The 25993-nt window shown below is 43.5% G+C and overlaps 1 protein-coding gene across 17 annotated transcripts in view; it reads left to right on the forward strand.

The window, feature by feature from the left end:
* MPDZ (multiple PDZ domain crumbs cell polarity complex component) overlaps window positions 1–25993 on the forward strand; it is a 140132-nt gene that overhangs the window by 20263 nt on the left and 93876 nt on the right. For 16 of the 17 annotated variants that reach the window (XM_019483833.2, XM_019483832.2, XM_019483830.2 and 13 more), the window contains exons 4-6: window positions 17429–17650; window positions 20470–20609; window positions 23281–23494. The exons of the other annotated variant lie outside the window; for it this stretch is intronic. In XM_019483833.2, the coding sequence (XP_019339378.1) occupies window positions 17429–17650; window positions 20470–20609; window positions 23281–23494 (576 nt within the window). The remainder of the gene's footprint in view (window positions 1–17428; window positions 17651–20469; window positions 20610–23280; window positions 23495–25993) is intronic. 17 annotated transcript variants of the gene reach the window in all.

Here is a 25993-nt window from a genome sequence, read left to right on the forward strand (position 1 = left end):
GTGGGATTATTTCCTTATATAGCAGTAACAGATAATAGGCAACAAAAAAGCATAGAAGAGGATGTTAATTTTTTTTTACTTTATCAGCAGATATAAAAAATCCCTGAATATGGTTATAATAGATTGATTAGTTTCTCCTTGATGTCATGAGAAAGATATACTGAGTATAAAAAGTAGTTTTTAATACTGTATTTGCTTGAATCCAGGAGGGGTTCCCCTTGCTATTTAACATGGAGATAAAGGCAGCGGGGCTGGGGGGGTGCAGATAGCAGGGCAAGCAAGTAGCGGGGAAGACAAGGTGGCAAGGGGTAAGGTGTGGAGGGGCAAGGCACAGGGGTCAGGCTGTTTGACCCCTTCCCCCACCACCTGCCCTCCCACTGTCTCATGCACTGCCCTCTACTGCCTGCTCTGCCACTTGCCCCCCTACCACCTGCCTCCACTGCCACCCCTACTATCTGGCTCCTGCCACTGCTTTTCTGATACAGCAACGGGAGGGATGAATTCAAGATAACCCTCCAATAATTAGATTCTGTACATGGAAAATTGTAACAGATTTACAAAGTTTCCATGTTTAGAATCTAATTATTGTGGGGTTGTATTAAATTCAGAGTAATCTTGGAGTCAGGTAAATACTGTAAGTGACTGTTAAAACCAGGATATGCATCCATCTTTGCAGCTAGCCATTCCACAGATTCATGAGAGAGGGCCTGGACAAGGCTTTTTCTGTAGAAATTCCATAATCCATTTTTGGTCAGCTAGTGCATCAGGGATAGTTGGAAGAAGCAGTTCCTGCATTCTGAATTACTGTGGCACTGAGGTTGAATCTGGCCCCTATATCAGAGTGCAACTTAAAAACCCCTTTTATCCTTGCTTCTATTACAGCTGAGCAGTAGCTGACACAACCTGGCTGTTAGTTATTTCCTGTAGTTCTGGAATTCATCTTCATGTATTATAACCAGATTACAAGCACATTGGTATATTATTTACAGTATCATACTTCAGTGCGCATTTCACTCTTTATATTCTTGGTACTGAGAAACTAGATTGTCACCTAAGACTGCTACTGCAACAGCAACAACAAAATGCTCAGAAAAAAAAGCTGCGTTGACATTCTGATGTGAACATAGTGCATGTGTTGATTTTTACCATTACTGAAGGGAAATTTAACACTGACATAAGCAAAACACTCACACAGTGAATTAATTACATGACTGATATCTGAGGAAGCCTACCGTTTGAAATGGAGGTGTGCCTTGAACCGTTACCAGTAGTTTACTAAAAGGGCAAATGGAATTTTTACCTTTGTGTGGCCTGGGAAGATAAAATAGATTCATTCCTCTTTCCTTAAATGTTTTAGGTTAGGGTATTTAATCAAATCTATAACTTAATGCCATTGAAAAGAGCTAGTCAAAGATTCACCTGCAGCATATACCTGTCATTGCACCCCTTTATTTACATGTGTGATTATCATGGTGATGTATGCCAGGTTGATGATTTTAATGTCATTTACTGCTTGAATACCTAACAGGCTGCTTTTATGTGAGACAACCAGGTCTGCATGTATCTGAAAAAATGACTGCATATGTAAATACAGGTGTGCTGTTGTGCACAGATCTGGGTCATCTCCCTGCATCTCTCTACAGCTTAGATGCAGTTTTAAAATAGAGCTCGGAACTGTCTGTGTTCTCTTTGTGCCTTATTTAAATAATTATAAATAATTCTACTGATTTGTTTGAAAAAGAAAAGAAGAAAGAAAGTAAAACAAGTTTAAGAAAATAAAATGAAATGAGATCTGAGTTGCTCTAGGAATTGTGAAGCCTTTAGTTTATCCAAAGTTAATTTTTTGGACTTTTTAAATAAATTTAATTTATACGTCTTGTATTCCCTGGCTGAAACTACTGGCTAGTACAGGGGCAGGAAAAATATGGCCCACAGGCCAGATCTGACCCTTCAGGCACATTCATCCAGCCTGTGGCGCCCTCCAATGAATAGCACCCCATCCAGCTCTTTTGCCCACGAGAGTGAGAGCAAGGTGCCCACATATACAGACTCCCAACATACCCTATTGTAGCTCACTCCCACCCTCGTGGGCAGAAGGGGCTGGCCCAGCCAGCCAGCAGCAGGGTTCCAGGCAGGGCTGCTGCTGCTGCAACCCCTGGGGACTTGATCAGCTTCCCCAGTGTCCTGCTTACTCTGGGCATCAGGTAGGAAAGTGGTGGGGACTGGGGCAGAGCTGCAGCTGGGTGGGAGCGTGGGGCTAGGCCTGGCGGTAATACAGAACCTGTGCGCAGAGGGCAGCAGCAGCACAGAGCTCGGATGGGCAGAGTGTGGGTGTGAGAGAGAGTGTGGGGGTGTGGGGACCCCACCCCCCACTCCCATCATAGAATGCAGCAACAACAGCAGGCAGGGGCACTCAGGGTGTTCATGCCCAGCGCAGGCACTGGTGCCCAGTGTTGTGCAGCTCCAGCCAACACTGCACATCGCAGTGAGGTGTAGCCCTTGCTTGACTGTCTCTATTGCTGGTGCTCCCTGACGCAGCTCCTGCACTTGTGCTGCATGGGAGGGAAGACCTGAAGGGGGTGGGAAGGGCAGCTGGCTCTAGCGAGTGTGCACGATGGTGAGTGCCAGTGACAGAGACGGCCTGGCAGGGGCTGTGCTCCTCGCTTCAATGTGCAATGCTAGCTGGAGCTGCGAAATGCCAGGTACCGGTGCCTGTGCCGGGCATGAGTGCCCCAAGCTGCTGCTACTTCTGTTTGCTGTGGCTGTGTGCCATGGTGGGAGTGGGGGGGGGGGGGGTGTCCCCAGAACCCTCACCCTCCCTCACACCCCACAAATGTCACACACCCACACCCTGTTCCCACAATCCCCCACATATACACAATCCCCAGCATACCTTATGCCACCCACACTGCCCACACAATATACAAGACTAAGACTTTAGCTTTTAGTTATTCTGCAATCACCTTTATGTACGGTATGCAAGCACAAATCGTGACAAAAATATTTTTTGTAATAAAACTAAAATATGTTATAGTAGGTGTTTGACTTTTAGTGTATGATTTGGGGTTTTTTTTGTTTCTAAGATGGCAACTCTCCCCCGCAAAAGGAGTAAGGGGAGGGACTTCCCATGGCAAAGGTCAGGGGTCAGGAGCGGGACTTCTGGTCCCAACATGGCAACCAGGGGGCGGGGAACTGTCAAAGGGCAGGGCTACCCCTGTGGCTCTTGAAAGCTCACCAAATCTCATGAACTGGTCCTCCACCCAAAATAATTGCCTGCCCCTGGGCTAGGAAGAATTCCAGGAAAAAAAGTGTGCAACCTTCCTAGCGTCACTGTAGCAGGCATTGCAAGGCAGTGCAGGATTCCTTTGTTGTTTGAGCTCTGGGCTTCTGTTGAGAAATGAAGTCAAATAGTGCTAAAATGCAGGATGGTTTCATTTTGTGGCCTATTGCTGTAATGAATGTGCCAAATTTATTTTCAATTTTGATGTGACCTGAATTGAGATTTGAACACTGGGGACGCTGAGCGGTCCCTATCTTGATAACCTGAAAGGAGAAGAAAAGGTGTGTTAACCTGTTCATTACTTAAAAATGCCTGTGATGCTTATGGGCTTAATTTACATACTAATTACTAGAGCAGTGCTTCTCAAACTTTTCCTCAGCGTGACCCCATTTATGACCCCATTTTCTCAACATGGCCCCTGATTTCCAACCCTCAACCCCCCACAACCCCAGGTGGCCCTCACTCCACACCCACAGCCCTCTGCTCTCCCTAGCACGCCCAAGGCCTGGCTGCCACCCATGGGAGCCAGTGGCAGCTGCAGCTGACTGTAGAGCCTGGCTTCTCCGCCCCCCGGCAGGCAGCACTGCCGGAGTGGAGCCCGTGGTGGGGGAGGATGCAGGCTGCCCACTGCAGGCTTGGGGCTCCCCACCCTGCTGCCCTCCTCCCTGGGGCTCTGTGGCCCAGTGGGCAGGACCCAGTATGGGAGGGAGGGAGCAAGCACTGTGCCACCATGGCTGCCAAGTTGAGGTGCCCCCTGCTCACCTGGCAGCAACATGGGCACAAATCGCACCACTGCTGCTACTGTGCCTCACCTTGGTGGCCATGGTGGTATGGCATGCCCTTCCACAATGGGTCCCACCTGCTGGGCTGCAGAGAAGGCTCCTGCCTGGAGCTGGCCTGGCCCAGTTGCAGCCCCGCACTCTGCTGTAGGTGCAGAAATCTCAGGGGGCATGTTTGTTATGACCCCATCTGCTGATGTTGCAATCCTATTTGAGGTCACAACCCATAGTTTGGGAACTGCTGCACTAGATACTTCCTAAGTATTCAAGAAAGACTCTGTGCTCTAAAAATCTCTAAGGCAGAATGAACAAATAGACAGATGTAACAATTGTATTGATATCCAAGCATACGAGTACTATCTGTTATGATGCCACTATTACTTCTGAATGACTCTAGCAGTACAAGTGTAGCAAAGCTTTTCCAACTTTAGCCTTGTTTCATTCAAAGTTAGGGTGCATTAGCTAACTGGTCTTGCTACAGGAACGTAAGACCTAACAGATAGGCACAACTCTTCCATATTCCCGAACCACAGCTTCCCCCTCCTCTTTCAATATGGTTCAAATGTATGTTTGCCCATACCCAAAGTTATGAGAAGAGGAACACTGATGCCAATTTATGTGCCAGTCAAACTGGTCTAGTGCAAGTAGCATAGAAGTGGTACTGTGGTACTATGTTAACTGGGAATACATGTTTTTCATTAGGTGCATAGACTTACCAGTGACCTCTCAAGTTTCTCTTTGTGCTGAAACCTTTGGCTTTTCCTGGCTGATTTTCTCTTTGTTTTATTGTTGTTGTGCATTGCCTTTTAGCAGGGGACTCAAATATCTATTAGTAGGTGACTATTTGCTATATATTATTATTTTTTAATTAAAATAAGCCAAAGTTTAAATTGCCCAATTTAACTTACAGTGCAAAATTAGGAGGTTGAGTGGGAAAAAGTCGGAACCAAACTAAATTGAATGTATTTTTTTTTTTTTAGTGTGAAACAGTAAAATCATGCTTTCAAGCACTTTATTTCCATTTAAGGATACTGTAACAACCGTAATGTTTTTCCCTCTTGGTATACTCATTCGTTATTGAATGTTTGCTTTTTGATGTTGAGACTACAGAACAAACTCAATATTTGAAGATAAGGAAGCAACTAGAAAAATGTGTCTGCTGCTTTATTGAACTCAAGTGTTAAATAATTTTATTTATTCATTTATTTTTTACTATTTAAAAATGTGACACAAACTAATAGCCACTACTGGTATTTCTCTCCTCTCTTCTTTGTGTCTCTCTCTGAGCTTCCCTCCCTCCTCCATCTCAAGCTCAAGCAAGGCACAGCTAATGAGAAAAATCCCTTCCTTTGCTGGGCTACATTCCTCAGATTTTTTCTTTGCAAGTTTGACCATAGATATTACATATAAATCATGGAAAATACCTCTCACAATGCAGGCAAATGCTGTCTGGTACATTGTTGTTGGGGGCTCTACATAGGCCCTGTAGTGCTTTACAGTATAAATCTATATAACAAATTAAAGGCGAACACAGGAAAACTACTACTTTTTCCTCTTAGGGGCCACTCAGCAAGTAAAATTCCTCCAAAGGATTACACAAAAGAAGCACTTGCAATTACTAGACTGCTCTCTCTTCACTACAGTACTAATTGTTTTCTAGACCCTGTCATTTGATCCAAGGCTTTCACATGCTTATAAAAACTAATTTGGGAAAAGATCAGTGTCGTCCCCCCAACCCAACCCCCCTCCTATCCCCACATCTCTCACCTGTGATCTGCTTTACTACTGTGCTGTACACAAGCTCTTAGAGTTCTTAAGTGAGGTATAAGGGGTAGTAATCATTTGGACCAGGCTACCCAGGAGAAGGTACAGATTCCACTGGAGGCTTGTGCCTCCAGGTACCTAGCTGTAGTGTTTACAGCTAACTTGCATGAACCAGTATAAGCAGCTGGTATGTATTCTTATGGTGCTTGGATGGTGCCAGCTGTTAGGGGGCCAGTTCTTTGGGCCTTTTTTGTGGGCTTTCCCTATGAAAGACAAAACAAAGAAAAAACTGGAAAGGGGACCATACAGGGAATACAGAGAGTACTTTACTTTTAGCATTCCCCTGGCATTTTTTAAATGTATATATACTTTATTTTCTTTTGCAGTGCTATGATACATAAAAACACTTAACTTGTAAGAGGCCTAATTTTAAGAGGCATAAAAATGCTGACTATGTTCCTTTCATGTTGGTGCGCCATTGACATGACTGGAATAGAACATTTTTATTTAAAGCACTTTGAACAATAAAATTAAAGCAGTATTTGATTGCATTTTGAGTCTATGTGGCTGTAACATAAGTTTTATCATATTGTGTGGTATCAGTGAATTTTCGTCTGTAGCCAGATGACGTTAATATTGCAGATATTACATATAGTAAAGGGAAAGCCAATCAAGACAAATTAGCATTAGCCAAATTATAGAACAAAGCAATATTCCTTCACACAGTACTTAAATAATTATAGTACCATACAGTTACTTCATGATGGAGTTAAAGTGATTTTTATTACTTCCAAGTAGTACAAATTAATATTTGATAAAAAAAAAAAAAAATTCTTACAAGCACAGGGGCATCATCTTTCTTGAGATACCTACTAGCATCTTAATGTTCTCTGTGGAATGATCTCTATTTTTATGATTAGGGATATGAAGTAAGCAACTAACTACCACAGTAAGAAGTTGAGAATTTCAAAAGAAAAGATTTGTAAATGTGAAACATTTATTATTTGCAGGCAGTGATTACTTCTGTTAAAATTCGTAATTTCGTGGAATTTGTAAGCAGCAGCAGATGACCTTCTATTTGGACTAGTCATTCTGGATTTGTTTAGAAGTTCCTCAAATAATTTATGTTTGTTATACATGTAGTTAGCTAGTAGTCTTCAGGAATGGTTCTAACCATCCTGGTGAAATGCAGAAGTGATAGTGAGGTATCCAGGTTGTGATAGTAATACACTTTTATGAAAAAGTAAACACCTCCCTGGAGCTGAATATCACAGAGGAAAAGCTAAAAGGAAAGCCAAAGTTTGTGAAACAAAGTTAAGTACTTTTAAGATTTTGGAAATTAACTCTTTAGCCTCCAAACGATACTTTGGAATCTTCTACTTATGAATGATCACTCAACCAAGATATTGGTACTCCCACTTTTGAAAATAACATATAGACAAAGAAAGTTTATTTCTAATAGTTCCAGCAAATCTGAAAAAAGAGAATGAGAGGACAGTGTTGTTACCATTGATACATCTGGATATGGAAATATTTTGGAGCAATAACTTGATGTAAATGCACAGTTATATAAAGAATATGGGGAAGTCTACAGAGGAGGAAACTGACCATTGCTGTGAAAGATCCTGCTAAATGGTCGGCAACCTGTGATGGAGTCTGTCTGTTGCTTGTGAATGTGGGCCAGTACAAATTGTAAGGAAGTTTCTCTGGACAGTTATGGAAGAAAATTTTCAGCCTTCTATTTCTTATGCCAGTTTTTCACTTGAGCAGAATCTGTCTATTACTTCATTTACTTGTGATTTCAGAGTAATGGTTTTGGAGACTGGAAAAATGTATTGAGTATCCTAGTGAAAAAAGAAAAATCTGTAGATCATAGGAACAGCTATCATTTGTGGAAAGACTTAGAAATTCTCTTATAAAACATCAGTAAACTGTTTTTTATTTGAGCAGGCTGTACCGATGAGAAAATGATTCCTTTTAAGGTTCAACAGACAAAGTGTATTCATTTCCCAATAGCAACTTTTTGAAATCTGTGGAGTTTCTTGGGAAATATGACCTTGTATGAAAGAACATCCCCATTGAAATGCGTCTAAGGAAATGTACAAATGCTACCTGGGCAAAACTGTTTAAACCAATGTTATTAAAATTCTTGGATCTGTGATCAAGAAGGAAATCATTTCTTCCTTGAAAGAGGGCAAGTATTATTCTATTTCACTATACTGAAGACATTAGTAGACATGCAGATGACTTTGGTTAGTTAGATTGATTCTGAAAAAGCAGAAAATATGGTAGAGGGGACACAATTAGTATGAAAGAACATTTCTTTTGATTTTTGAACATGCTGCCAGTAGCATGGTAGATTAGAAGTTAACATTGCAAGTTGAGGTAAGTTAAGTAAAATGAAGCAGTATGAAGTGAACTATTCATCCTCTTACATGCCTTGAAGGTTTCCTTATAAACTACTGTTCTGGTAAGGGTTGCATGAGTATCCTGACTGAGACTAAGGAACTGCTTGATGACTTGGAAATTGAAGCTAGTTTTCCATGAGAAAAATAATTTAGAGTACAAGCCAGAAAGAGAATGTTTGATTTTTGAGGTAAAAGGTAAACTATTACCTAATTTAGAAGATAACTAGAAAGTTCATTTCTTTATGTTTTGAATACTATTATGCAGTCACCTGAAGAAATATTTTTACAACTTTCAGCAGCAGCACAAGCTATTCTGTTTTTTGTATGATTATGAAACATTAAGGATACCTCACAAAGAATTATTTATATTATTTATATTTGAGATGCATCTCATACCAATGCATTATTTTAAGAAAAGCATGGTAAAATGGACATTAATTCCAAGATGCGTCTCACATTAGTATTCTAGATCTTAGTAATAAACTTCTAGCTTTTGGTAGGTAACTGAAATATGAAACAAGTGCAAAATGTTACGTTAGTCTTTCTGAGAAAAGTAAGGTTTTGTCCCAAATCTGTCCATTGTGTTCAAGATTCTATTAAATATTGGTTATAACAGTTGCAAGCAGAGAATGCAGATTTTTAAAACTTAGTCATATTTATGTTCTGCCATAGCTCAGTCACAGTTGGAGGATCTTTCTTTAATTTCAGTTGAAAGCCAAATTATGGAGTATAGATTTGAAGGTTGCCAACCGCAAGTTCGTGTGTAATAAAGCAAACAATAGAAATTCATTTCAGATGCTGTCCGACCATTCCTAATCAGTGAAGGATTGGCCTGGTGTTTGATTTTTCAAATTCGTTCTTAAATAAGAATACATAACATTAAGGTCTGTACCATTGATAGTATATATTATCTTCAGTACGGTGAAGATAACCATGAAAGGCTGGTAGAGAACAGGGAGATGAAAGAAGCTACAAAAGTGGGGTATACAACAATAATGAGTGACTCCAATTATCGTCATGTATACTGAGTATATCTCTTCTCTGTGTGTGATTCAGAGAGAGAATTTCTAAATTTCTTATTTTAATTATTGCTTTTTAGAACAACCAGTTCTGGGGCTGAAAGAAGTGAATCAACTTGATTTAATTCTTAGTAGTCTATGGTTTGAGCATTTTGTATAGCTGAGCTTCTGTGTAAGGTGACCATAATATAATGAAATCCAGCATCCTTATAAGAAAAAATACAGCACAGAAATGCTCCACAAAATATTTAACTTTAAAATGAGGAACTACACAAAAATGGTGAAGCTAGTTTATCATCTAAATGCAAATGCCTCAAACCTGTGTGTGCCCGCCTCTGCTCGACCAGGCGCACTCGAGCTGCCTTCGCACGGGCGGCCGTTCTAGCTTGCCCCGAGCCTACGAGAGGGCCCCGGGAGGTACCTCGGGTGGTGTCGGGAGGCCCCCTAACCTCTCCTGCCATGACTTCGGATGGAACCTCAGTGGTGGGGGTCTCCGTTAACGCTGCCTTCCGGGTTCATTACGCATTCGGCGGGCACTCACGGGCTCCACCCTCCCCAACACCCTGGCCAATCGCCACCTGCTGCTGCGGGTCTTCCTGTGGCCTTCCTTTGGCGACCCCGCCGCGTTTTTGGTCCTGTATCTCCCGGTGGTCCCCACTCTGGGGACCCAAGCTTTCCAGGCTGAAATCTGCGTTCAGGGTCTCACCCCTCCTGACTCCCTGCTGCCCCTAGCCTATACTGACCTGAGGCCACCGCAACACAAAACGAGAGAGCCTAAAGGAAAATGAACAACACAACAGAAAGTCAAGCCCTTCTACCACGCCTAGCCCACGATCTGACCTGGGTGCCTAAGCCCCGACCGACGGGCTGCCCTGGCTCCAAGTTTGTCGGGTGGCTTAAGGCCACCGACTTCCCCCAGGTGTCTACTCTCTGGGCCCGTGGCTCCCGCTCTCTGGGAGTCTCGTATCCGGTGTTCTCTCCCTTGCCGGGTCCGCTGCCAGTTCCTCCGCTGGCTCGTCTGTCGTCTCCCTCGCCGGGTCCGCAGCCGGTTTCCTCACTGGCTACGCCGCCCGCTCTCTTACCGGAACCGTAGCCAGTTCCTTCTCTAGTCGTGTTGCTGACGTCGTCTCCACCTTCTCTGGCGCCTCCTTTAAGAACGCAGCTCTCGCTGCTGTAGCTGCGGCTTCCTCTACTGGCTCCTTTACCGAGGCGGCTCTCACTGCTGCTGCCGTTCTCACCACCGCTGCCGACGCCGCTGCCGTTGCCTCGACTTTCCCCGTCGGGTTGGGTACACGGGCCCCGCAGGCATGGGTCGCGCTCTCGGGGTTCCCTGTGGGCTTTCCCCACTTCCGGCCCTGCTCCGCTTCCGGGGCTGCCTTTTATTCCTGCCGGGTGGTGTCTCCTGCTGACGTTGCCCGGCCCCAGCTGGATATGAGCGCGGCTTACAAATTGCGCCGGCGGTTTTCCCGCGCGTGTGTCCCTGCTCCCTCCGGCTTCTCCATGGGGTAAGTAAGTGATTACTTCCCCCCTGGTTTTGCCCCGGGGTTCCCTTCTAACCCCGGCGTCCCTGGGACACTGTGGAAATGGAAATCATTTCTAACAAATGCTGATGTTAGACATAGTGCATTGCTTCCTTATCTCTAAAGTTATCTAGGTAAGAAGATGGAAATTAAGAATGTTAAGAATGAAGCCAGAATGTTTGTTGTGTCAGGCATGGTGTTAGATAGGACTGTGTGAGGCTTCAGACTGTGCTTCGGATCCGGAGAAGCTTCGGACGCTTCGGTGTCCAAAGCTGCATGTCCGGATCGAAGCACTGGCTTTGTTAGGCTTTCCAAAGTGGTTCGGAGCTTCCGAACTGCTTCGGAAAAGCTTTGGAGCCGCCTCGGAGATCCGGCCATTGGGTATAATGGGGAATCAATTAAATATCTATAGCTTTGTTGTTTTTTGTCTGATTTGGATGAAACTTGCAGGGCTGGTAGCCTCTGCTGAGAGCATGAAGCCTGCCAGGTTTCACAAAGATTGGTGTAGGGGTTTGGGGGGAACTGCACCCCAGATTCTTGAAAGCAAAACTCATGTCATGTGCATGTGTTAGACCACAGGGGGGTGAAAGCTGCAGGGGTGGTAGCCCCTGGTGAGGCCACAAAGCCTGCCAAGTTTCAAGAAGATAGGTTCAGGAGTTTGGGAGAACTGCACCTCAAGCTGCTGACGGGCAAAACTCATGACATAGATGACCCTGCGTGTGTTAAGGTGCAGTGGGCTGAAAACTGGAGGGGTGGTGGCCCCTGCTGAGGCCATGAAGCCTGCCATCTGTCAAGGAGATTGGTGCAGGGGGAGTCTGGCTTCTGGGGCCCTGCACCTCTGGCTGCTGACAGGCAAAACCTGTGACATGGGCGACACTGTGTGTGATAAGGTACAGCGGAATGAAAGCTGCAGGGGTGGTGCCCCTGCTGAGGCCACAATGCCTGCCAGCTGTCGAGGAGATAGGTGCAGGGGGGTCCTGGGGCTCTGCACCCCTAGCTGGTGACAGACAAAACTCATGACATGAGTGCTTGTGCAACTGACTGTGTCTGTCTTGGGGCAGTTGATTGTCTGTATTGATTATTTCCTCTCCTTAGTCTGTCGTTTTGTAGGTGTTAATCCATGCTCGTTAACTCATTATGTAGTAGCTAGGTACTGTGTATTGAGCTGGTCCCTGAGTGAATCATGACTGATTGGTAACTGGTAACACAGTAGCTTAGCAGCCAGGCCTGCAGTAGTTCACACCCCCCCTCCGCCCCCTGCCCCAAGACAGACATGGCTGCACAAGCACCCATGTCGCGAGTTTTGCCTGTCAGCAGCTAGAGGTGCAGGGCCCCAGATCTCAGAACCCCTGCACCTATCTCCTTGACAGCTGACAGGCTTCATGGCTGCTGCAGAGGCTAGCGGGCCTGCAGCTTTCACTGTGCTGTGCCTTAACACACACAGTGTCACCCACATCACGAGTTTTGCTTGTCCGCAGCTTGAGGTGCAGTTCCCCCCAAACCCCTGCACTTATCTCCTTGAAACTTGGCAGGCTTCATGGCCTCAGCAGGGTCCACCACCCCAAAAGTTTTTAGCCTGGTGTGCCTTAACACACAGAGTCATCTATGTCATGAGTTTTGCCTGTCAGCAGCTTGAGCTGTAGTTCCCCCCAAACCCCTGCACCTATCACCTTGAAACTTGGCAGTCTTCGTGGCCTCACCAGGGGCTACTGTCCCTGCAGTTTTGACCCCACTGTGGCTTAACACATATACGTGACATGTTTTGCTTTCACGAATTTGGGGTGCAGTTCCCCCCAAACCTCTGCACGATCTTCTTGAAACTTGGCAGGCTTCATGCTCACAGCAGAGGCTACCAGCCCTGCAAGTTTCATCCAAATCAGACAACAAACAATAAAGTTACAGACATTTCATTGATTCCCCATTATACCCTATTGCCAGATCTACGAGGCAGCTCTGAAGCTTTGGAGCCGCTTTGGCCGGATCAAAGTGGAAACCCGGTTCAGATTGCTGGCATCCGAAGTGGCTGGATCTGAAGCTGGATCGAATAGCTGCCTACTTGCACAGGCCTAGTGTTAGACCGTCTGTACAGCATTAAGGGGGAGGAGAGGGACATTTGTAAAGCCACTGGGTCCTTTAACTGTAGGGATTCACTGGTGGGGGATTGAGGTGGAGGGCTGTAGTAGCTGTGTAGCTGCAGCCAGCTGTGCTGGCACTCTTTGTTTTAGAAAGGGCTAATTCTTTCTTTCCTTGTCTTGTGATTATCTCGGATATCAGGCCCCTTTATTTAGCTTTATGCGTGTGATCCAAAATTACTGGCTTTTAATCAGCATTATTTTCAGATTTTCTCTACTTTTTTTTCTTTGTCCTAATGGGTTTAAGGAATGATAAAGGTGTAGGGCAGGGTAAGGGAAAATAGTGGCACCAAAGGCAGCATTTCTCTTATGCCATGTATGTATGGTAAGTCTGCATAAAATCAGGGTAAAACCTTTTGGATCCCATTCTCATTTATACTGAGGTTACTTCACAGTGCTTTGCAAGTATAAAAGGAGGCCTTAGGACAAAGTTATTACACCCAAGTTAAACAACCTTTATATCATTGAGGTGGTATAGAGTGGCCTTCTAAATGAGAATAAAACTTCTAAAATGTGTGATTTTAAGGATCGTGTTCTTAGCCTTATTTGTAAAAGCGGAGAGCAGAGAGCAAATAGTGCTTGCTACACTTGGAACTGTCATGTTATATCACCTTATTGGATTATTTTTGCAGCAGATGAAGTGAAGGTAATTTCTTCATGATGTTATATCACTACATTTGGCATTTTGCCAAATGGATTTTGAATATTGATGAATCGAAGAGGTTCTCCCACTATAGTTTAGGATGTTTTAGAAAACCAAGACCTAATGGAGGGTGAAACCTGGGATACAGATGTTATAATGATCTAAAAAAGCAAATTAAAAAGTGTGTTTCTGAGTATTTGTACTTTCAGTTCTGTGTCCTTGATTATAAAGACTTAGCTGAAAAATTGTCTGTAACAGTTATAATTTTGGGCAGAAAAATCTTTGGCAATTGTATATCTGTGTGCTAATAATGTGGGTGCCCTTAAAGAAAAGTCAGTGATACGTTTGTGTGTGTATGTATGTTGGTATAGGTCAGATTTATGGAAGAAGATCTCTATTGGCTTAAAGATATGAGACCTTTGTATAGGTTAAATCCTGCACTGATGTACATGCATGTGATATCAGTAGGGACACTAAATGGATCAGAAAACAATCTGGCCTGTAGTCTTAAATGTTGTTATGAGTACTGAAGTGCAAAACAAAACTGGATATTACTAATGATCATTTCAAAGGTTCTATGTGATGAAAATATTATTAGTGAATTAATACAACATAGTCAAATACACCCCATTTTCTTGTGTATGACATGTACCTTTTTTCTAAATATCAGATGCTGGAAATTGGGGACCATGCTTTAAGTGAAATAATATGGTAATAAATACAGGCAGTCCTCCATTTACAACGTTTCACGTTACAACATTTTGCACCTACAACATTTATAAATTGTCACCCAGTTTCAACTTTCTGATATCAGTTTCACCTTTACAACTCTTGATTCGATGTGACGCCACGCCAGCGAACAAGTTCGCTGTGTCACCCATCTCCCTGGAGAACATCTGTCCAAACTTCCTTGAACACTTTCTTTAAGAAAGCAGACAAGACTCCAGAAAACCCTGCCACCAAGACTCCTGAGAAGACTCCAGTCAAGAACCCTTCAAAAATCCAACCAAGAGCCTTTTAAAAAGTTCAGCAAAGTCAAAGAAGTCCTTCCAAATCAATATGATTGCTATTTACACTATAAATACATTAATGTAGCTATATTACTCATCTATAATTGATCGAGTACAACATTCTGGGGTATTTTTGGTGAAAATAGCGTATTGAGCCTTGGTTCAGAAACCAATCCCCCATTTATAACATTGGTTCTAATGAGAAAATTGGTTCCGAGTTACAATGTTTTGACTTAAGACGCAGTTTTCAGGAACCAATTGTGTCGTTAAGTCTGAGGACTGCCTGTACAGTAACAACAGCTTCTGCTGTGTGAGCCCTGCCGGGGAAAAGATAGAGTAACTCTGCACACGCTCGATAGGGGACAGCATAATGTGGATGATTTGGCCATGGGTCAGCATTGCATTTGTACCAGGAGAAAAGCCTGCTGTTCAAGGGATTTTTTGCAGAAGAGAGCTGGCTCTTTCACAAGAATGTTAAATCACTTCCAACCTGGAAGATCTCTGTTTTCCTTCACCAACTTGAACAGCTGTATGCTCCTCTTGGATACTGAGAACACCTGATGTCCCATAGTCCTCTGCCTACTGTCCTTCCCTCCCTCTATCCAAGGAAGAGGAAGGGAGAGAGAGCACTGACTTCCTGATAGCCTGCCCAGGGGCAAGCTGTCAGGGAGGCTTGTTCCCAGAGTCCTTTTCCCTTGAGAGAGACTCCTGCTGCAGAAGGTGCTACTGACTTAGCAGGAGCCTCTGCCCTGACATCCGGGGCCTCAGCTCTTTTATATTTCTGAAGTGGAGTTTAACCCTGGGTGCTAGAGCCTTTAGAAATTCTTCCAGTTTATCAGCAGTTATGGGGACATTATCCCATGGTGGGATCTCTCCCAGAGACCTGGAAGCATTGCTGCCATGGATGCAGTTGCCTCCCTCCCCTGCACTCCTCCCAGTTTAACCAAAGAAGCCCAGGGGCAGCAACCCTCATGGGGCTCCAGGAGGGTTCTTGCCATGGGTGGACGGCTCCATGGCCAGTCACATGAATCATCTGATTTGCAGGAGTGTGGGAGAAGCATTCTCTTGGAGCTAGAACTGTCTGATGTCTCCAGGAGAGCTCGAACCCCAGGTGCACCTGCCTTCTTCCCTGCACGCTCCTCTGAGTTGACCTGAAAGGCCGTGTCCACATCAGCAGGGACATTTGTTTCCCCAAGGACAAAAAGCAGTGGTATACCTTGGGGAACACCTGTGCCATGTGTCCACTGGCATGCAGCAGGTTACCCCGGATGGGGTAGGGGAGGCGGAGGCCAGCAATTGTGCTGGCCCCAGCAGCCTTACTTGGAGTTCTGGGGTCCAGGGAAGCTTCAGCTGTGTCATTTCTGCAGGGAGCCTGCCAGCAGATGGAAAGTGGCTCTGGCCAGCCAGGCTCCGGTTTTGGGTGGCGTGTGCTGCTGCCATGTGCGCCATCCCGCTTTTGTCCTGCGCAGGTTTTTTTGACTCTGGGATCTCCCAGGGTCAAACCCCACCTCCACCCTGCAAGGTAGCAGAGTGGAGAATGCCTGAATGTGCAGTGTGTGGTGTTGCAAATGGGTTTGCGGTGCCACATACCGCATGGCTGCACTCCTCTTCAGCTGCATCCAGACTGCATGTAATGGGGAATATTTTGTTATAGCAGGACCCAAGGGAGAGGGGGCATTCTCCCGGGGTTGGAATCCTTCTTGGACTGTTTATAGCAGCTTATGCTTTTCAGCAGCTGCCAATTGCCTGTTGACAGCCTACCCCTTCCCAGGAATCAATGGAATCCCTTAAGGGTGGAGATGACCCATGGGACAGCCCTCTAGTGCCTTCTGGTAGGAGAGCTCACCTGCATAGCTCTCCAATCAGGGGGCTGGTACACACGTATGCTCTGACTGTTGGGCTGTTTTTTTAGCACTAAGCATTTCACCAAAATTCTTAGTGCTAGAGGTGAATGCTTGCCCATGGCCTTTTTCTTGTTCCCTGACAGAGACTCCTGCTGCAGAAGCTGCAGCTGACTCAGCAGGAACCTCTGCCCTGGCTCCTGGGGCTTGGATCTGCTGTATTTCTAAGGTGACCTGGAACCGTGGGTGTTATTGTAGCGGCTCCTGCTGAATGGACTGTGTAGGCCCTCATCTGACTTCCAAGGTGCTAGTGGCTATGCTTGGGCCCTCAGCTGATCTGATAGGCTGCCCACCCTGCTCAACATCGCTTCATTTGGGCTTAAAGAAGAGGAATTTGGTACTGACCAAGGGCAAGATCAGTAGGGACTATGGCTGTTCTCTTCTACTTTGGGGAGCAGAACACACAAAACATCCCTTAATCAGGGTAGATGATAAAGTTGCTACCTGTGATTGTGATTTTTCAGAACAGTTGGGATTCTGACACACTACCTACCAATTTTAAATTACACCTGACCTGCTGGCAAGGTTAACAGAGATTGACAGTCTTACTCTATGGAGATATGAAAGATTAGATCAGTGACTTACTTTCTACTTAGCTGATGAGGTTTATTTCTTCCCCAAGTGAAATGCAGCTTTTTTTAGAGAGTGGGTGCTGTTTGCTTTAGAAAGCTCTGGTGCACTGAAAACAGCTGTTCTTCTTTGGTCACCATTATTACAGTGCTAGAGCTACTCTGGGTATTTATGCTAACACAAAGAAATACAGTTTAGATAGGCTACAGACAATTTCTGCAAATTATACTGCCATTACTTTTGCTCATATGTTTTCATGGTTCCAGTTATATTGTGCACTATAGTTATGTTTTTGGGTTGTTTTTTTTGTCATGACAGCCTTTTAATCGTGGGGCTATTTATCAGCAATGATAGTTGCTCTACATTATACAGTTTTATTCTGATGTTGTGATTCATCTTCAGGTAAATGTTGCACCTACCATCCATTCAGCTGGTGCATTTCCACAGCTCCTCCATCATGGTGCTAGTGTGGGTTCCTTGCCACATAATGAATCCTATTTACTGGCCCAGCAGAATGGCAGCCCAGCTAATGTTCTAGATGCCTCAGTGAGATCTACTACTCCTCAGATTAATGGAAAATCCTCTAGTGATGATGTGGAGCAAATGATCAGAAATATGTCACAGGTAAGAAGATAACATGTTCAAGAATAGTATTTCATTGTTACATGTTTAATGATTTGTAACCACAAATAATGGGTCATTGGAGTTGCTAAATAGATTCTTGCCCTTCTTTGTCAAGAGAAGGGAAGTACCAAAATTACTTGCATGAGACATGCATCTTTCCCTCAGAAATTAGAATAGAGGTGCATTTTTTAATTGAGGAAGGTGATTTCCGCACTGGCATAGAGGTATGGGGATTCTGTAACTGCTGCTAAGGAATGTGCTACGTTCCAGCGTCTGTGCAGGAGGGGCAGAGTCCAGTTCGTAGTGTCACTTACTTTCTCCTCTCAACTCCATAACTAAAACACCATCACAGCTTCTGCCGTATTAATTACTCAGCCAAATGCTGCTGTCAGTTTGTCAGGGGTTGTCATGGGGTTACAGCTTGAGCTTTGGCGCTGGGAGGAGAGGATGATTCATGTATTCAGGAGCATTCAGCCATGGAGAGCCCATGATGTGGCAAGGAAAACTCTTCTCTAATTCATTCTGCCTTCCCAAAACATGCTGCATGCTTTATTTGAGGGCATGTGGTATATAAGAAAATACTATATTTTTAAAAACAAACTTTTTTATATCGAGGTTACAGTAGACCATTTAATATGAGTCAACAGTATGTCTTTGTTGCAAAAAGGAAAAAGAAAGCCAACAGCATAGTGGGTTGCATTACCAGGAATGTTACTTGCAAGTCAAGGCCTCACCTGGAGTCCTATGTCCAGTTTTGGGCCCTGCACTTCAGAAAAGATGTGGGAAGATTGTAAAAAGTCCAAAGGAGAGCAACAAGGATGATTTGAGGCCTGGACACATGATGGAATGAGGAAAGGCTGAAAGAACCAGGGTTATTTATTCTGGAGAAGAGAAGACTGAGGCAGTCTTCAAATACCTGAAGGGTGATTATAAAGAGGAGGGAGATAGACATTTCTGTATGGCTCTAGGGATCAGGACTAGGAGCAATGGCCTCAAACTGCAGCAGAGTAGATTTAGGTTGAAGGTTAGGAAGAACTTTTTCACTAGACTGCGGTCAAGCATTGGAACAGGCTCTATAGAGAAGTTCTGGAATCTTCATCACTGAAAATTTTCAGAGCAAGTTAGACAGACACTTAGGCCAAGTACAGACATTGCACATAAACCAGTATAAGTGATCGGAAACCAGTCTGTACCTGTAACAAAATAGAAGTTTGGGGCACATAGACTAGTTTAAAAATGGTGGTATCAGTGTGGTATCAGACTTAATTGGTTTAGATTAGATCAACCTATTGAACTTCTGTACCAGACCCCTATTGATTCATGTTAGGTCACTGTCTGTCAGCATCCCCCACCCCCCAGGGAACTGTGTTGAAGCAATGCCATGCTTGGCTGCCCTGGGCAAGTGTACAGTGGGCCCTGCCTCCAGGCTATCAAAGAGTTGAGCTAGCACAGAATTTCTCCCTAACCCCATGTCCTGTGTCCAGCCAGCTCACAGGACATGGGGTTGGAGAGGTGGTCAGGGAATCTGTGCTAGCTCCCCTCTCTGGCAGCCAGAGCCAGGTCTGTGCAACAGATGCCTCAGTTCCCTTCCCCCCACACTGCTGCTGATAGTGAGTTAGGGGTGTGTGCCCAGCAGCCAGTCAGAGGGGTCCTGTCACTCAGCTGCATTCAGCTGCCCTCCATAGTCTCTGGCAAGCTGGGAGGCATGCAGGAGCTGCCCCAACCTGCTGGCCTCAGCCAGTGCAATCATCCTACGTGTCCCTCCACCAGTGGGTGCACTTGTGTTCTGTTCTCTCCTAAACTAACCTAGTCCACTTAGAGAAACCCACATAAAATAGTTTGAGTCTGCCTAGGGCTCTTTGAATGTCTGTACTTAGCCTTAGTTGAGGTGAGTTAGTCAGGGATTATTCTAACTTCAACAGGAGGCTGGACTAGATGACCTTGTGATGTCCCCTCTGGTCCTATTTTACTGTGTTCCTATGTGCAGGACTGTTGTTTCACGGATGAAGGGTGGATTATTATTATTATTATTATTAACACTTGCTCTCTGGAATTTATACCTATTTGTTTTCCTAATGCATTAACATTTGTGTTTGTGGAGCACTTTGCAATAAATATTAAAAGGTGTTACATTTAATACAGCCTGTAATGTATCATAGAATTGGAAATTAGAGATGAAAAAACCCTCTAAGATCATCTTGTCCACACCCTGTGACTGCAGGATAATTTCGTATAGTAGACAAAAGTCTGTCCATACTTCCATTGACTTTAGTTATGTTGACCACATGAAATCTGGGACAGTATTTGGTCCTGAAAATTTCCAGGTCCTTTTCCATTTTACTTTTAAAAGGCTCAGGTGAGAGGTTCTATATCACCTTCCTAGGAAGATTTTCACAGTCTAATGGACAATCAGGAATTGTTTCCTGATCACCTAAGAGTTTCTCTCCCTTTCCCCACAGAATTTCATCCCACTAATCCTAGTTATGTCCCATAATTGCTTTTTATGCTTCAGGAACTTACAGGTGTTATGTCCTCCTTTAGTCACCGTTAAGCCAAACTATATATTTAACTTCTAATCTTTTCTGAGGCTGTAATAATTTATATTGCTCTCCCTGAAATCCTTGAAATGTGTCAGCTTTCGTTTGGCCTATAAGTAGGTAGATAACATTTCATAATGATAAATTATTCATTTATTGACTTGTATGAAGTCTCAGTTGTAAGAGTTTGATTACAATTTTATGTGTAGTTGTGTTTAAAATGATTCAGCAGATTTTTCATTGTTTAATGTGTGTGTCTTGTTTGTTTGGTTTCTGGAACAGGGTCGCCTCATTGAGACCATAGATCTTGTTAAACCTCTAAGTGGTGGCTTGGGCTTTAGTGTTGTCGGATTGAAGAGTGAAAACAGAGGGGAACTGGGAATATTTGTGCAGGAGATTCAAGAGGGAAGTGTGGCACATAGGTAAGAACACTGATAGATTAACACATTATTATAAAAATATTGCATAACAACATAATGTGAACACTGCATAACTGTAATTTGGTTTGGGGCATTATTTTGTGGGTTTGTCATTGTCATGGTGCCAGGGTTGTTTCTTGCAGATTCTCAAGCCTAAGACATTTCAGTCTCAACTGAAAAGCAGACAATTTAAACAAAAAGTTTAAATTGTAAATGTAAATTTAATATTAATTTATTGCATTGGAGCAGAGCTTCATCTGATGACTGGTCTAATCTTTTAAAATATTGTATTTTTCCAGGTGCAGGAATTGACTCTGATCTTACTTGCTGACAACATTCCCAATTATAGTATCAGGAATATTGTTAATCTCCATCAAAGGCAGAGTAGTTTTTTTAAATGTTGTATAGAAGATGCCATTGTTGCTGTAGATCTTGATTCTGATGCCTTCCTTACTTTGACTAGCACAAAGTAGCCTGATAGGTAGAGTAAGGTTTCACTGAGCAAAAGTATTTGTCTCAGAATGGCTCTCTAGGTTTCACAGCTTCAAGCAATGCTTAACCTAAAATGTGTACACTGGTGAAAAAACATTGGAATTAACCAAGTGCTTCCAGATAGATGTTCTTACCTGAAATTCAGCAATAAGTGTTTGCTGAAAATATCCTGTAAGCTTCAATCCTGAGCCCACAAGTCATGACTGAAAAGGAGAAAACAAGACTCCTACCACGGGAAGTAGATAGGCCAGGCTCAGGTACCTACAGCTAAATAGTGGGGAACAATTTAAAAGAATTTGTGTGTTCTGCTCCCCTTATCTGCCCCAAATAGCTTTGCACCTGGGTTCATCTGTTCTGTTCTGTGCCATGCCTCTGGCTCATCATGTGTACCGATCTGGGCTATCGATCCTCCATATGAATGTGAACTCTATAATATGCAGGGTTGCATGATCTTTTGCAGAGTATCTTCTCACCTGCCTGTGCCATGTGATTTGACTCATGCATAGGCTCAAGCACCCACCAAAAAAATTAGCAGGTGCTCAGCATCCACAAGCCATGGCTATTTTGCTTTTACATGTTAGATCTCCTTCCCTCCCCACCACCCCCCAAAAAAAAAGAAAGAAAAAAGAGAAAGAAGCTTTACCAGAAGAAGCAAAGCGTTATTTCAGCCCAGCTTTGCAGCCTTGGTAAAGATCAGGCACTTCAACAGGGCTTTTTGACACTTTTAGCTAAAGTTGATTCAATTAGCTATTAGATGAAAGCACCAAAAAAGCCCCACTAAAGTGCCTAATCTTACAGATGCTGCAGCATCAGGTTGAAGTAGTACACTGCCTCTTCTGGGCACTCACAGGGCTTGGCGCAGGAATGTTCTGAGTTTAAATTAAAGTGCCATTGTTTGTTTTGTTTTTATGTCTGCAAGCACCCCCCAGCAAAACCCAAAGTCGGCACCTATACTCTTCCGTGTTTTTTTTTTTTGTCTAAACACCATCATCACTTAATGGAGTAGAGAGTATGTACACTAGAGTTAAATTCAGTAAAACTTTGCTATTTCTGTATATCACAGCAATTTTTCTAGATTATTTTAGTTCCTTTTTCAAATTGCTTTTCTCTGCAAGTGTCCTATGCTGCTTTTGTTCAGATAGAGAAGCTGAGACATATTTTCATTGTCGTAGTTGATTTATAAAGAGAACAAATCATTTGTCAATTCCAGGATGGCCTTATTGGGGAACAGAACTTTTCAACTACTGCAGTGGGTTTCATAAATTTAAGAAGCCCTAGGAGTAATACATCTTCCTATAGTCAGCAAAGGCATTCCAGATTTGCAAACCAAATATTCTGGATTGAGGCTAGAAAGCATTTTACCTGGTCACTCCTGAATATTTTGGCCCCCAAGCTAGGAGAGGTAAACCTAGAAGTGCATCATATGGGGAAGCTTGTTTTTGTGACAATTTGTAATTGTCATTTACAATTTTTTAAAGTGTGATTTCCAGGGCCTTTGCTTGTGTGAATCTAATAGAAGAAATGAAGAAGGCTGTGGACAGGTTATCCATAGAGACTCTTTCCTTTGAAGCAGGTCTGGGAAAGGCTCAGTATATGACTGTACAGAAATGCTTCCTTTGCCAGGAAATGAGTTATTTTTATAATTTGTACTAGTTTTCCATTTAAAATGGATCTGTTTTATCATCCTCTCTCTTTTTCCCCCTCTCATTTTCTGGAAACAAAATTAGTTTTCTTAATATGTTGATGAAAGTATGTTCCACTGCATGATTTGATGAATATTCAGAACTTTTGCTCTGAATAAAGAAGAGTACTTGGTCTGTTAAGCAAGAGACTCAAAGTCAAGAATAAACATAAGTTCCCAGGCTATGGTTGGGAGCAGCTGAGATCTAACATGCTTAGTCTCGGATGGGGGTGCAGGAAGAAGGGAGCTAGCTGGGGGGTAGTAGCCATGAGAGAGTGGCAGTGGGATTAGCTTCAAAGGGAACTGATCACCAGGGTGCCACAGTAGCTCCTTGGAGCAAAACTGCAGGGAAAGATTAAAAAGTGCAGAAATAGAAAACAGGATAATAAAAAATTCTGGAAAATTGTCAAAATACTGTAATTTCTGTGGCAACACTTTTTTTTTTTTTTTTTGCTGTTTGTGGTTTGTGTTTCTTCTTCTCTATTTATATGCATGTGGCAGAGATGGAAGGCTGAAGGAAGCCGATCAAATCCTTGCTATTAATGGACAAGCCCTTGATCAGACAATTACACATCAGCAGGCTATCAGCATCCTACAGAAAGCGAAAGATAATGTCCAGCTAGTTGTGGCCAGGGGCTCATTCCCTCAGCTCATCAGTCCTGTAGTTTCCCGATCTCCATCTGCTGCTAGCACAGTCTCAGCCCATTCTAACCCGGTGAGTGCATCTCAAATAAAAGGGCAGTGCATTTTCAATTTAGCAGGGGTATGTGCATACAATATCTAGTAGTGTGTGCCATCTGTATATCCCCCACCTGTTATCTTCCCTTATCAACCTGGTTCACCCCTTCAAAACATAAAAGAAACTGTTCAGCCTTGCCCAGGAGGCTCAAGGATATGCCCCTCCTTTCTATGAGCAGAATTCTTAGCCTTTAAGTCTGCCTCACCTAAATCCTAGTATTTAAAGTTCCTTTTGAAGTAGCAGTAAGCAGAATTTTCTCTCCCTCCTCACTACTTTTCTTGTATGGGGAACATAAGAACATAGGTACAGCAGTTCTCCCACCCCTGGGCTGAGCTAGGGTTATGGTTGGCAGCTGTGACAGTCCCTTGATACAAGGATGACAGTCCTCCAGTAAAAAGGGAAGTCAACTGCGAGTCTGTAGGTAACTGAGGAGGCCAACCTAAGATGCACACGTTTGACTGCAGACATGGCAAATTGCTCTGGGAAGAAGGAGAGGAGTGTTACAGTACTCTGTATATTACCTAATCATGCCTTGAAGGGCTAACTAAATTTGAACACCTGTGCCTGTAACCAGTAGTATTTCAGACAGCCACTAATCAGACCGCTTTAAGACAAGAAATTGTTTATTTTAACAATAAGAATAAAATATTTAGTAAAAAAGGGATTTCAGAACAGCCTTACCTAAAATTTTTCCCATCTCCTGATCATAATCTGTACCTCCTTCCTTCAGATATCTTCAGTGGGTGTCCACTTGTTGGTCTAACTCTTCAGAACTACTTTCTGGAGGGATCATTCCTGTTTAAACTTGTCATAATTTATTTGAACTTTCTTTGTGCTTGGGCTTTTTTTCTAATTCTGATATTCTCTCTTAACAACCCTTAAGTGTATATGGAAAAGCAGTTTTCCTTGAGCTATTTTTTTCTTTCCTGATTGCTTTTTTCTTTAAAGGCCTCTATTAAGCTAAGCCAGTATAGTCATACAATACCCATTCCAAAAACCTGATAAAAGCCAATATTAAAAATTACAGAGTACTGACTTTTTCATTGCAATATCCAGCCTGGGCAAAACTTATTAGGCAGGAATTATTCCAGGCTCATCCTGTCAGCAACAGACAATGTACCATAGCTTGGGAGCCTATTTACCACATAAGGGACAATTCTGGGTGCAGTTATTTAAAGCAGTATTGAAGAGACCTTCATTGCTCAGTTTGTTGAACATGCCTGGTGCCACATAGTGTTATAGTAATGATTTACATCAATTAAATAAATAGTACTTTGCATTTCCTATTTTTTTTTAATTAACAGACATGAGATATATAGGAGTTTCCTGGCTTGTGCTTCCATAGGCAGAGGAGTAGAAAGCTGTTGGATTTTCTTTGTTGGGAAGAGGTCTGGTGTGGGGGGCTCCTTAGGGTTTAGAGAGCTAGCCTAGCCAATTTCTGTAGCCAGTTTCTGCATTTCACCATGTCCCTTTCTGGGGTAGGGGAATTTTGAGGTGGAGGCTTGGCTGGCATAATCTATTATTGCCATCTCTAGTTGATGAATGTTCACTTTCGAGGTATAGCCTTTGTGCCCCATTTAGAATAGCTGCAAGGCTGCTCTGGAAATGGAGTCAAACTGCTCCCTAAATCAGGCACCCTTACAGTTCTTCTTTCAGTTGCAGCTGAAATCTGGGGCCTACAGTGTCTTTTTCAGTGCACTCATATGATTTCCACAAACATACATTAGAGGAGATGTAGAGTCTTGATCCTTAGAAGCATAATGAGGAAACTGCCAGGCATATGGGGGAACTGCTACACACAGGGGCATTGTTGACTTCTGGGTGCTGCTGCCTCAACCCCTCCAAACATCCCAAGGCAGCAGTGACAGTTATCCTTCCATAGTTAATGCTACCACTGATCCTGATGGATGCTGAGTATTCCTACTGGGACCTGAAGGCACCCACAGCTGATCAGGACCCTTAAGAAATTGATCTGTAAACTAATTAATTGAGAAGATGCATAGTGGGGAAATTTAACCTATTGAATGAATAATGTATCTTGTGAAATGTCCATTGCCATTTCAATTGGGCTAGTGATAATAGAACAATGGCAGCTCTTCATAATTCTTTTAATCCTACTGTTCTAGAAATAAGGGGCATCTTTATACATGGGGATAGATGGGGGGAGGACATGGGGATGGATGGGGGGAGGTGCTTTAATTAGAGTGGCTCTGAGAGTTGCTGTACCTAAAAGTGCCTGCAGCATCTTGTGTATTTTGAGTCCTGGTAGTTCAAAATGGTGGTGCGGATGTTTTAACTAAAATCTCATTCAACGAGCTTTAGTTAAAGCACCCCTGCTGCCATTTTGAAGCACAGGCATACCAAATGCACAAGATGTCGAGGCTGCTGGAGTGTGCTTATTAGCACTCTCCCGCAGACTTGATTGATTGAGTCTGTTCTGATGCACTGTAATTACAGTGCATCAGAGCTGTGTCC

The sequence above is a fragment of the Alligator mississippiensis genome, chromosome 3, assembly GCF_030867095.1.
Source record: "Alligator mississippiensis isolate rAllMis1 chromosome 3, rAllMis1, whole genome shotgun sequence".
In the NCBI taxonomy this organism is placed as follows: Eukaryota; Metazoa; Chordata; order Crocodylia; family Alligatoridae; genus Alligator; species Alligator mississippiensis.